The sequence below is a fragment of the Zingiber officinale genome, chromosome 9B, assembly GCF_018446385.1.
Source record: "Zingiber officinale cultivar Zhangliang chromosome 9B, Zo_v1.1, whole genome shotgun sequence".
In the NCBI taxonomy this organism is placed as follows: domain Eukaryota; kingdom Viridiplantae; phylum Streptophyta; class Magnoliopsida; order Zingiberales; family Zingiberaceae; genus Zingiber; species Zingiber officinale.
Window position 1 is genome coordinate 116562247 of NC_056003.1, and position 14064 is coordinate 116576310.

Consider the following 14064-nt stretch of genomic DNA (forward strand, 5'->3'; position numbering starts at 1 on the left):
TCCGATCCTGTGTATTTCTGAGAACACCAAACAGATCAAATCAATTTTTACACTGAATAAATTTATGGGTCCCGCAATTGTTGAATGACGTGGCGCCTCGAGAAGGCATGCAAGAGCAAGGCGTTCAAAATGCTGAGCCGTGTTTCGGCCAAAGTAGGAGCGCGTCATTCATCTGCGCGTTGGTAAAGAGCGACCGGTTAATTCCACGTCTGTATTTAGCACCCGAAAGTTTACCCGGCTGTCATCGGCCGATTCCTCTGTTGGCCCAAATCATATATTCATATACGTAAAATTCAATTAAATAAAAAAATAAAATATTGAATATATGTTTAATTTGTTAATATTCATAAATAAAAATACGTAAATAATATTAATTACAATGTTCATAAATAAATTTTATAAGCCCGGGGCTAAGTTAAGTTAGTTAGTTAAGGATAGAATTATCATAATAGAATAAGAATTTGTATCTAGTCAAAGTTGAAGGAAAAAAATCCTCCTTATATTAATCAATTACAAAATTTTAATTTATCTCCTCATAAATCGCTAGGATGACAGATTCCACTTTCTTTACTACAATAAATAAATTTTATGAATTATATTTATCAGTAAAATTCTCAAAAATAAATATATTTTTTAAATAAATAAATAAATAAATTTATAATATCAAATTTAATAACCAATTTAAATAAATTTAAAATTATAAGAATATCAAATAATAAAACTTAATAACATCTAAATAAATTAAATTTGTCCCGGAGCCATAATGCAGCAGTTTGACCGAGTGAAATCCCATAACTAAAAGGCAAACTTTAACATACAAGGCATTATCTGAATATCAAACCAGGCTCAGAGATGAGAGATCCTGCTGGTTTCCGTCGATAAACAATATCTAAGAAGATAATAATACATCTGCCATGATCGTGTAGGCATGATTAAAGCACGAAGGGATTGATAATAAAAAAAACTCATCAGTTTCCCTGCAGATAATCTGCAAGAGTAAGGCGTGAAACGAGAAAAAACAAATGTATCGAGCTAGTCTCTTGCCTCGGATGCAATTCAGGATCATGATTATCCCCGGTCTTTTGCTTCAAAGCGAATGGTCTTCGGCAAGCTTAATCAAGATTTGCAATGACCGCATCGACGACTTCTTGGGTCGTACTGCTCCCTCCCAGATCTTTAGTTCTGTATTTGCCTTCGGCAATCACGCGCTTAACAGCAGTCTCTAGCCGGTCGGCGAATGATGGGAACTGGAGATGTCTCAGCATCATGGAAGACGAAAGGAGAAGAGCCACTGGATTGGCTTTCTTCTGCTCCACCAGTTTCTCATTTCCAACGTTGCCGGCAGAAGCACCTTGCTCAAACACAGCATGATCCTGGCCAACATTACCTAGGGAAAAAAATCAATCAATTGAGAGAATGACTTTGTCGGCGAGGAGTTGTATAAGTAAGCATGGATTCTTCTCCAAAGAATTAACAATTGCAACAATGTCGAGACTAGTTCAGTTCGAAATAAATGAAAATTTTGCCTTTCGGATGCTGCAGGCTATGTAGAGACAGCTTTGGTAGAGGTGAATTGGAAGTATATTGATTCAGAACAACCGCTGTTACTCAGAGACTACCCGAATCACCATTGTTAACAAACTGCTACTGGATAACACCAGCAATCCTACTAACGAGCACCGTTCACGAACTGCTAACAACACTACTTCCTGTCATGATTAGCAACAACTACTACCATTATCTGTTAGATCCCTGTTAGATATCAGATGCTCCCTCAAATACATGTCATGCCTTTCTTGCGGTAAATGGGTGCCTCTTTGCCAGTCGGGTTATGTGTGTTTTCAGTTTCCCTCTGACCAAAAAACTGAGACCAAGAAACTCATACGTGATCACGGTTGAGGGCAGTGATCGGCTACGGGTTTGTAACCGCCGGTGAACGAAAACCAAGACTTCAATTGCACTGTGCTGATTTTAAAAGTGGCTTGTTGGATATTGAACTTAAGTCGTATACATTTACAGTTACTATTTTAAAGCCTGATAGGTTCAATAAAATTCCACATCTACTGGACAAGCAGTGAGCTAATTGCATGAGGTCAAATGATCCAATTTTCACTTTTATCCACTGATGTAAGTGTGAAATACTAGCCGCTGAAGAGATTATTAGTAATCAAGAAGTCAAATATCAGGTGAAATATGTTTTTTTTTGGTGTGTGGTTGGGTGGGGGATTAGGGGATTGTGGCTTTCACAGTAATCCACTACTCCACTTGCAGAGAAAAATGAAGAAAGATTGTGGTACAAAAATGAGAGAGATGAAATCAAAATGCAGGTTATCTCAAGATACCTCCAGGCATGACTCCAGTCCCTCCAGCAATCCCAGCAGCTGTATTGGCGACTAAATTGCCATAGAGATTTGGAGTGACCTGCAAAAGGATGATTATGCATGAGTCTTTGGTGATGGAAATCAACCATGCAGAAAAATATGTGTTGTGCAGAACTGCTGATGAAGTGCTTGTCATGCAGGGACCTAATACAAATCCCTCTAGATAAAGTTGATTTGGAAATAAAGATGCTGTTTGTGTTAAATTATTTAACATACTGTAGTTCACACAGATCGAAGGATTGGAAGTCTTTTTGCTGACTCTAAAGTACAGCAGAATATAACCTATCCTACTTCTGTTCCTCCTGTGCGTCCCAACTGGATGAGTCATAATGAACTTTATTTAATTGCAAAGGCATTAATATATATGCCACATTGCAGTCTGCTATCACAAAATTTTACAAGCTAATTTATCCCTCAAGTACAATGTGGAATGCCAAAAGGTTTAAATTCAAAACATTCCTTGCACAGGCGAGCAGCCAGTGGGTTCATGATAGTGATTCTACTCATGCTTATACTATTCAAGGGTAACATAGCTAAGTTCAATATCATTAATGAAAGCTCTTCTTTTCGCATTTATCTTGTAAAAGATGCAATGATGTGAACTATTGGAATAGAGGAGCCTTATTAAAACATTGCACAGTCTAATGCGGTGCATGGGCTTTTAGGTCAAGCTCTCTGATGAGCTTGGTGAAGGTGCAATGCAAGTGGGTGGTACACCCTACTGAGGGTGTGCAGTTTTGCTACATAGGGCTTTGGGTCAAGCTCTCTGACGAGATTGGTAAAGGTGCAATGCAAGCAGGCTACACATCCCTATACTGGAGAGCTACTGAGGGGTGCAAGATCAATACCACTGACTTGAGCCAATTTCTCAGGTCTCAAAGAAGGTTGATGGATTTCCTGACCTGAATTGTTAATTGGCTACTAATGAATCATAATCATCTTAATCCGAGAGCATTTGGTGAGTTTGGCTAATAATGTGATTCTGAATTTGGTAACCTTCTGAAACACCATCTTATACATGTAAATGTAATTTCTCATTTTTCATTGGCAAATGAGAATACATCCGATAAGGCAACTTCTTCCTTTATTATTCTAGAATCTAGGTCCCCTAAAAAATCTATGCAATTCCAATTTCTACTCAGATAATAAAACATCTTTTGAACATATATTTGGTTCTCTTACACATTCTCAAGTTTACCTCTTTACTCTACACATTACATTTCATTATGAGAAAATTAATGAGATTATTTTTCTCACTGTTATATAGCAAGAAAACATGAACGCAGATCATCAAAACAAAGAAGGGGCCTTTTATCAGTGCTTTGAATTTTCTAACTTAACCCCAGTGCAATACAAATACATTGCTATCTGATTCTTTAATTTTCCCATATATATATATATATATATATATATATATATATAAGTCAAGTACCCATATAAGTATTGCTTTGCAATTCAGTACAAAATCAACTTATCAAGGAAAATTCCGAGACTGATCCTTAGCATCCTTCATCTCATAAAAAAAAAGGCAGCCCGGTGCACGAAGCTCCCGCCATGCGGGATCCCGGGGAAGGATCTATTGTATGCAGCCTTACCCTGCTTTTTGCAAGAAGCTATTTCCAGGATTCGAACCGTGATCTTTTGGTCACATGGCAACAATTTTACCGTTGCGCCAAGACTCCCTTCATCCTTCACCTCATCTAAATTTTAAATAATATTTTTTTCTGATAAAATGCTACACTTTTTTTTTCTTGAGTATAGTTACTAATTTCATGTGTTAATAAGAATCTCTTTCCGTAAGTGTATAAAGAGAACTGCATTTGGAAGTATAGACCATAGGCCCAATTGGAGTAGCCATTTTTAAATAATTGTCAAGATGACGAAGGCAAAATAAGCAGTGACGCTAACTTCAGATATACCATCTTTGTGATAAACTTGTGCATCGGGGAATAAAAGAGAAAAATATTATTTTTAAAGCTAGAGCATCTTAACAACATAAAAGAGAAAAATATTATTTATAATTGTTACACTTGAATGGTCAATTTTAAGAATATGGTTCTCTAAGATTTCTCCTACATGCTATAGGCAAGTAACAATTGAAGCTAAAATTCACATGGAGATTTAGCAGGTTAATGGTACAACAAAGTATATTTTGTTGAATACTTGAATGTATGGAACTATATTAGTTCATACTAGAAGGAATACTTTTTATGTTCAAAGAGAATGGTTCTTCCTAGAAATAATTTCCATCGTCGTCAACGCACAAGAGTTCTCTATGGTGGTCTAGGCAATTAATTATAATATATTCTCTGAATCCAAAGGTGACTAAAACAAGACAATTTCATATTATGATAGTTGTTTATCTAAGCATTAAAATGGGATACGAACGAGCCACCTGCACCTGAACCAAATCTGAAAGTAGCAACTAAACATAATCATCTGAAGGAAAGCAACTATAAAGAGAAAATAATGTTAGTTTATGATAAGAATACATGATGGAAAAGCATACCATGACATCGAATTGCTCTGGCTTTGAAACAAGCTGCATGCAACAATTGTCAACTATAATCTCATTATATTTTATCCCTGGATATTTTGTTGCAACCTCACGACATGATTCTAGGAATAGACCATCTGCAAGCTTCATGATGTTGGCTTTATGGACTGCAGTGACCTTTTTTCTGTTGTTGAGATACGCATACTCAAAAGCATACTTCGCAATACGCTCAGAACAGAACTTTGTTATCACCTAGCACAGACATTTAGTTAGGACCTAAAAGACAAAAGTATGTGTTCTATTTTTATGCTAAAAAAATCACTTTGTTAGGACCTAATATACATATCAAAATGTGATTTCTAACAAAATAAATAAATAAATGGATTTCAAATATTATAAGTATGCTATAGTTTAAGGAATTAAGCATACATATTCTGAAGTTAAGTTTCTAAAAGTGTTAGTTTATAACCTTCAAACTTTCCATTACTTTATGTGCTTCTTATCTCTCACCCATGCACTAAGAGATGTATCCTCTAGAGGGAAGGAAGAGGAGAAAGAAAAAAACAATGTTGTGGAAGAGAGGATGGGATAAAAAGGTAGAGAAGAAAGGTCTCCTTTGATTTGTCTACTTCAAAAGAGAGGAAAAAAGAAAAATCACAAAAATGACAAAATTAGACCTTTCACTTTGTTGTCCCCAAGACCTTACGGACTTAAACAGGTCTTTTAAAATATTTTAAATGCTTCCATTCCTCTTTCATCCAATTCAAAGCTTCCATTCCTCTTCCAACCACCTTTTGGAAAGAACCAAATTTGGAGAAAGGAGCTAAATTATCTCTTTCTTTTCCACTTTTTTTCCCCCTTCTATCAGCAGTAGACAAGAGAATGATGGTTTTTCCCATCCTTTCCCTGTACCATGGCTTTGTTCCCTCAAGTAGACACTCCTTAAATCATCCCCCCATCCGTCCACAATAATCTACTCCTATCTTAATGCTTCAAGCCATGGAAATGGGTAGAGACAAGTAGTTTCCACTTTGAAAAAGAATCTTACTAAGTATCCTCCCTTCTCACCTCCTGAATCTCCTTCGTTTCCTCCTCATAGAAGTTTCCACTTGATTTGGGAAAAGAAAACAGCTTGACTTTGTATAGAATATTTGATCTCTCATTGATTCGAGATTACTTTTTGTTGCCCAAAGTCTACCTCGCTAGATTTTGGATAATTTTGTGCTAATCATAGATGTTATTCAATTTTCCGTACAAAATTGGAATGGCCTTAGTCAAACTTATCCAACTTGGCTAATCTAGATTGGAATTGGCTGTTTTGAAAATGATGGAACCCTCATAAAAGCAGTATTTTCTAATTTGGAATTTGATATCATTATCAGATACCCTTAGATGCTAAATCTAATTAGTATAATTATTTTATATATGTGAAAAGGACTGAAGTTGAAAACATGACAAATGGCTAAATAAACTATATTTTTAATAATTCCTCATTGCTACAATCACATCATTTGAAATTTATTTAGCAGACAGAGGATTTTTACTCAAGAATACAATGGGATAACCAGCTCAAGTATAGAAACCTTAGCTAGGATTCTTATGCAGTTGGTTAATAATAGAAAATCCATGAGATACATTAATAGAAGGAAAGCAAATGGCTTATGATGAGTTATGACATGAACAGTTATTAATTTTTCATGATAAATTTTGGTTTGTGACACAGAATTGATAACATACAATATGAGATGAGGATGCCATCATTTATAGAAACATCGAAACAAGCACCAGAAACACCTTAGTAATCGCAAATACAGTAACTTACTATCCTGTTCACTAGCAACTAACCTTATCAATTTTTGTCCTGGTAAAGCAATAATGAGCAATCAAAACATTAATTGACAAAAAGTAACATTTGTCATCCTGTGTATCTCAATAAGGGAAAAAGAGCTTGTGCAATCTAGAGTTTATAAAAGTGTTAAACACAACATGTTGTTGAACTGTCAGATCAGATTGGAGGCAAACTAATGACAGTTTATCAACTCAAAGACAAGAACAAAAGAATAATAGTCATACAGAAGCTATGATAAAAACCACAAGAGAAATTAGAACAATAAGAGGGAAGGATAGTAAAAGTTCAAATCGTCTATATTTTTAGCAATCAACCACAGACATATGGTAATGAATTATGCCTATCTATCTTTTCCCATTCGTTTCAAGTGCATACGGTCAAATTGCATACCTTGAGGCTCTCCACGACACCAGGAACCACCTCATGTTCCAAACCAGAGTACTCGCCTTCCGTGTTCTCCCTGATGACCACGATATCCACATTCTCATGCCTAGTCGGCAATCCCGGAAGATTAAAGCAATGAACCAGAGACGCATAGAGATCCAGTTCCTTCCTCAGCTGCACATTGAGGGAACTCACACCTCCCCCCACCGGTGTAGCGAGCCCGCCCTTGAGGCACACCTTATTCCGGCGGATGGACTCGATAACCTCCGGTGGGACTGTTGTCATGTCACCGTGGACCTCGTACGTCTCGAAGTACACCGGCGCGTGCATCGCCTCCATCACCTGCCGCACAGCTCCTGTGACGAGGGGCCCGATCCCGTCGCCGGGGATCAGGGTCACCGGCCTCGGCGTGCCGTCGCCGGGCCGGGGCATGTAGGTGATGGAGCGCCTAGCGCCGGCGGAGGAGCCAGCGGCAGCGCCGCTCAGGAGACGGCGGAGGATCGGAGAGGATCGCCTCATCGTCGCAGCCTTTCGCAATTCGAAATCTGAGGGTTTAAAAGCGACTGCGAGCGACGAGAGAAACGAAGAAGGAAAGAAACCCACAAATAACGGAGATCGCGAAAAGGATTATAACGGTCTGGGAAGAGCTGGAAGCGTCGAAGCGTTACCATTTATATCACAACGAAAATGTAGAGGAAAGACGTGTGCAAATAACGGAGATGGCGAGAGATTATAACGGTTCGGAAAGAGCTGGAAGCCCCGAAGGTCTCTTCGTTACAGTTCATATCATAACGCGGGCATATCGGTTCATATAACGGTGTCATGGAACATGAACTAAAAAATACAGCTCATTATATAAATTATTAAATTCATCGTAAATTTTATTATTTTAAATTATTTCGTTGGATAGGGGGTGCTTGGTACGGATAAAAGAATGGGAAAGGATATGGAAATGATTGTAAATATTATTGAAATAAGAATAATACCCATACCCCTCATATTAGTGGGGAATGTCCCATTCCTCTATTTAGAAGAATGAATCCGTGGGTCCCACCTTCATTTCCCCAAATCAAGCACAAGTTTAGTTTCATTCCCATTCCAAACCCCTCAAACAAGTAGCCCCTAAGGTATTATAAATGAATGTCCGCTCAACCTTATGCTGTCTGTTTGTCTTTGCAAAGTTAAGATGTCTCTGTAAAGTCAACATAAATATCTCCGTGTTAATCACTATTTCAAAGAATAATGCGATGGTTAAAACATAATGTATTATCATATAAGATTTTGAAATCAAAACTCAGTATGTCCAAATATGATCTCTCTTATGTTTTGACCATTTACACTAATAGCTAGTAGAACGTTAAGAATAAATTAATCACCTTTTATCATATATTGATATTATTGGTCTTCTTTTTTCACTTCTACGATATATTTTATTGTAAAACATGTATAATTGTTTTTACATAAAGTCCAATAATCATGAACAAATTTAGTGTTTGATATATCCAATTCATTAATATTTTCAAGTACAATAATTAATCAAATAAATTTAAAATATAACAATTTTAAATAATCAAATAAATTAAAATTAAAATTTGATAATATTTAAATCAAACTCAAATTCATTAAAAAAAATCAATTCAAATTTAAACAATCATGTTCACAACTTAATTCATTTTAGACCCAATTTAATAATTATCTTATTAAACAAATTTAAACACTACAAAATTTAACTTGACACGTTTAGAGATAGATTGTTAATTTATTATAAATTAAAATGAATAAATTATTTCCATTTTTTTAATTAAGCGATACTAATTATACTAAAAATTTTAAATAAAATAAATAAATAAATAATAATAATAATAATAATAATTTCAAAAAATTAAAGATGCCATAAGGCAAGTTGGTATGGGTCTCCATCGAGATAGGCCAAATTTCTATTCTCTTTGTGTTATTTTATGAAAATTATAAATGAACTTTGTAGGTTAAAAATACTTCTTTTTTTTTTAAAAAAAAAGTAAAAGAAAACTCCAAAAATCAAACACTTGACAAATGAGATCCTCTTTCAGTTGAACCAAGTCAATCCCTTATGGTTAAAGCTTCCCTATCGCAACAACAAAAATATTCGAAAACATAGAAATTTCTCGAATACTTTAAATAAGAAAACAAGTATATCTCAAGTTGCTGATACAGAGCCATCAGGAATATATTGAACATACTTGATCAACAACCAATATCAAATAGCAAATTCAGTCAGCTAATAGACATTCCAACCACAAATCCATGTCGAAGATGACATCAATGAAGGAATTGGAGGAAGCAAACATAGATGAAAGTACTATCAAAGTTCTTCAATAATATTTAGAGATGAAATGAAACAGAAATCAGAGTTAGATAATTGCAAGAATTTAAGAAATAAAACAGGATGCATTGAATTTTTTTTACTTGTTTTTGATGACATGAATTTAGTATTGGGAGAAGGTTAAACCTCTTCCAATAGGGTTGATACATCAACTTAAACCCTCGAAATTTGGTCGAAAACTCTTTGAATTTATCTCACTTACCATTAAATCAAGTAACTATTAGTATTAGTTCTTCGATAACATTTGGAGATGAAATAAAACAGAAATAATCAGAGTTAGATAATTGCAAGAATTTAAGAAATAAGAAGGGATTCCATCATGAATTAGACAGTTTCAACAAACATTGATCATACAGATTAGTTTTGATCATCATTCATGAAGGAACATCATAGCAAAAGAAACATGAATTGCGAGTATCAAAGATAAAATAATTCTTAACAAAAGATTCTATAAGGCCTGAGTTAGCTTTCTAGATTTTTTGTTAAAAAAACGATAAAAGAGAAAACTTACTCTAGTTGCTGTGCGGTTTAGGAGACTCGTTTCATGTATGACTAATGAACTTAAATATGGAAAGGAGAGTTCTTCCAAATCATAGATGAACTTCCATGTATCAACAGTTACTTAGTGGTTTAACCTTGTTGCACTCACTCCTAATGGGTAATAGTTTCATATCGAATATTGCCTGATGATATCTCATGGTCATGAATGGAGAAAACCATTTTGTTCAGTGAAGAAATTTGATTTCTAGTTGAAATGGTAATGTTTTGTTACATTGGCACGCTGAAAAACATGTTTAGATCAAACTCAAATGAGTGTTATCATGCATAGAATGAGAATTCTAGCAACACCGTAAGTCAAACAAATTTTCTTCATATGTATAAAAATATCTGAGTTAAGATTGACAATTAGAATTGGAACATACACAAATATATCATTCGAATACATATCGATTTCTTTGACTACAATTACATCCCACTTACTACATATCTCCTAATGATTAGCAGATAGAATCCAAATATGAGTTACAAGATAATATTCTTATATTGGTTGATTTCGACTGATCCAACAGAGGTCAGTATCATACTTTTTTTAGACACCAAGGTCAGTATCATACTTTTTTTCTTTGAATTAATGAAGCAGAGACAAGCATGATGACGAGTATTCAAACACTTCAAACCAGAGTATAATAATTGAAGTGATCGTATATTCATGAAAGTCCAGTTCATAGTATAGTATGAAGATGAGACTTCAATTTACAGGATAGACGACTGAAGAACTTGATAATTTATCAGAGAGCAGGAAGGAAAAATAGGATCTTTTTGAGCTTGAAATGTGTACCTTCATTGCTCGATTAACTGAGCCTAATGGCTTTCCGCGATAGCCAAGCTCTGACTGCTTCAGTCACTTTGTCCTCCTCCACGATCAACTGGCTCAACCGGCCGGCGTTGGTGACAAATTTATCAATTGCTTCGTTTCCGATGGCTGGGCATCGCGAAATGTCTAGCAGCTCCACCTGCTTGCCACAGTGCTTGAGCAAGGAGTTCAGGGAATCGCCGGTCAGGGTTCTGCAACCTTTGAGCCTGATCTCTACTAGATTCTTGCAGGAAGCTAGCATGGATCCCACCTCCTTGTCGGTCATCGTCTCGTTGTGCGACAAGTCGAGCCGCCGGAGGCGATGCATGCTCTGGCTGAGGAAGGTGAGTAGCCCAGGCTCGCGCTCCACCACGTCACAGTTCACCAGCGCGAGCTCTTCAATAGCGGCGCCAGCCGGAGAGAGAGCGAGGGAGCGGAGCCCATCTCCGGTGACGAGGCAGCAGCTATGGAGGCGGAGGGAGGCGAGCTGGTGGTGGCAGAGGCGGTAGCGATCGCGATCTTCCGCTGCGATGGCGAAGAGATGGTCGTTGTGGAGGTCAAGCGGGAGGCGGAGGTCGAGGGTGCGGAGCGCGGCGCCGCGGCGGTGGATGAAGTGGTGAAGGGCGTCGCGGCTGCCGCCGTCGTAGAGGAGGAAGGAGGCGAGGTTGCGGCATCTATCGGCAGCAAGGAGGAGGACGCGGTCGGCGATGGAGCGGCAGGTGCGGAGCTCGAGCCCGAGAAGGCCGGTGAGGCAGAGGGGGAAAGCCGACGAAGAGGCGCCATCGCCGGTTCCCTCACAAGCCCGCAATTGCAGCCAGCGGAGACCGCCGCAGCGGCGCCACAGCCAGGAGAGGCCGCGATCGGAGCCGTAAATCCCGGACAACGACAGACTCTCAAGCGGCAGCATCACGATAGCGTTTTCACCGTCGTCATCATCATCGGGAAGTTCTTGGATACGGGGGCGTTTGGCGCGGGAGCGGACGAGGGAGAAGGATTTGAGAAAGGGGAGGGCGGCGAGCCAGCGGAAGGAGAGGGGAAACAGGGAGGCGATCTGGAGGGAGGTGAGGGAGGCGAAGGCGGCGGCGGATGATTGGAGAACGGAAGGGGAGACCTGGGCGGCGGGGATGAGTCTTAATCGGGTGAGGCGGCGGTTACAAGCGGCGGAAGCAATAACGAACACTAGCGCGTCGGCGCCGCCGTCCTCATCTTCTTCCTCCGCGCGATTGGAGACGACGGTGAGGTCGGAGACGGAAGGGTAGTGGGCGAGGATGGAGGAGAGCGACGGTGAATTAGGGAGACGCGGACGGACGGCGAGGGAGAGGGAGGTGGTGGAGGATCGGAGGAGGGAGAGCCACCGCTTGGATACGAGGGAAGCAGAGGGGGCGGAGGACGGCGGCAGTCGCCGGAGAATCTCCTGCACCAACTCGTCGCACAGCACCGCATCCATCGCGCTCTCTGCGGGCTCCCCCACCGAGGGCCGGCTTTTCTAAGCGAAAGCACAGAAGAGGACCACACGAACACGACGAGGGAGTCCCCACCACGACCGCAATGCGGTCGAGAAGCCTCACTCGCTCACGGAGCTTTGCTATTGCCGCCAAGGCCACGCGGCGGGCGTTGACAGCTACCCATTGCCGAATCCGTGTCGTCATTGGGATCTAAGCTGGGACCCAGCGGGTGGCCGGATATGTTGGCATTTGCCACTAAGTAACTACCTCGACCGGCGACCGCCGGCGACGTTCATAAATTTTTTTTAATACAAGATAGTTAATTAAATAATTTTATACATAAATTATTTGCAAATATTAACAAATAAAAATTTTATTCATAAATTATTTGGAATTTTCATATTTGCCAAACTGTTTAATTTAACTATAAATTAATATATGTCTCACGTGCCATGCATGAGATTGCTACGTTCGCATGCGACCATTTATGACAATTAATTGGATTGTAAAATTTGTCACTTTTAAAATTGAAGAATAATTAATTATATTTCATATAAAAAATATAGTTCTACAAATTATCATTTAAAAACTATTATAATTAATACTATTGTTAAAAGTTTGTTAAATGACAAGGATTTTAACCGTTGTGTTTGAATTGTTTGAATGAAAAGATACTAATTTTATAATATTTTAAATCGTTATTTTTAAACACAATAAATGATAGTTTTATAACAATTTCAAACTCCAAAGACAACAATTATCTTTTAATAAAATTTTTATAATTCATTATAAATGTATAATTTATAAAATCATTAAAATTCATAGTATATTGATCAACTTGTTGCTACTAACTTGGGAATGTAAAATGATTACGTTTCAAAAACATCATTGCATACATCTCCAATTAATATCTTAATCTAGAACATCATTGCAAGTGAAGTGGTTCATTCTGATATTGCCTACAGATGCTAATAAAAAATGCTTCCAAAAGCATGTTTTCCAGCAAAATTTGAAACTAGAAAAGATCGAATTAGAAACATAAATTCTATGTCATTGGACTTGTTTTGGAAGTAGGAATATGTGAATCTTTCTTTGAGCGACTAGAGGTCCCAAAATCATGATCTATCTATTGCGGCGAGTTCGTTTCTTAGACTTGTGTCTGTGCATACCTTCTTCATGCATCTCCTTTTCGATATTGCTTTTGTGTTTCCAAACTTCAGTAGAAATTCCAAAGAGATTCTTCAGATGAACATAGATAATAATGTGGTGTGCAACAATTGTACCAAGATGAGCCTTATGATATTAAATATCGACAAACTAACCGGCCAAATTGAAATGTTATAGGAATACAAAAAAATGAAACCTGTCGACTTGTGATCCATGCTCTGTCACATATTTAGACAATCATCGGAGGCAACCAGAGTTAGATGGAAGCAATGATCCAGACATGTGAAGTATTTCTTCATGAGCATTGTATGATATAAAATTGTTGAAGTTTTTGTAGAGTGTAATTCATGTGTGTCAACGGGTGACTCATATTTGAATGAAGGTCAATACGATGGATGTTATGAAAGAAAAATCTGTTAAAATTTTTCGTAATAAAATTTTGTTATGATTTTATATAACAGAATTCTGTTACGATTTTTCATAACATAATTCTGTTGCGATTTTTCATAACAAAATTTTGTTATGATTTTTCATAACAAAATTCTGTTATGATTTTACCGGGTCTGGGGTTTATGCATTATTTATAGGGATCATTGTAAACCTATTATACAATAACATTCACAAG

General features: G+C 37.8%; 2 protein-coding genes across 2 annotated transcripts; both read right to left on the reverse strand.

Moving 5' to 3' along the window:
* Positions 1 to 772: 772 nt before the first annotated feature.
* LOC122024507 (isocitrate dehydrogenase [NAD] regulatory subunit 1, mitochondrial) lies at positions 773 to 7750 on the reverse strand. The gene is made up of 4 exons (XM_042583150.1): positions 7118 to 7750; positions 4891 to 5130; positions 2343 to 2421; positions 773 to 1387 (listed from the first exon to the last, which is right to left on the reverse strand). The coding sequence occupies exons 1-4, from the start codon at positions 7628 to 7630 to the stop codon at positions 1113 to 1115; spliced, it is 1107 nt and encodes a 368-aa protein (XP_042439084.1). The 5' UTR covers positions 7631 to 7750; the 3' UTR covers positions 773 to 1112.
* Positions 7751 to 10366: 2616 nt separating this feature from the next.
* LOC122024410 (F-box/LRR-repeat protein 2-like) lies at positions 10367 to 12394 on the reverse strand. The gene has a single exon (XM_042583033.1). It carries the CDS (start codon positions 12272 to 12274, stop codon positions 10826 to 10828), a length of 1449 nt encoding a protein of 482 aa, XP_042438967.1. The 5' UTR covers positions 12275 to 12394; the 3' UTR covers positions 10367 to 10825.
* Between the last annotated feature and the right edge of the window lie 1670 nt (positions 12395 to 14064).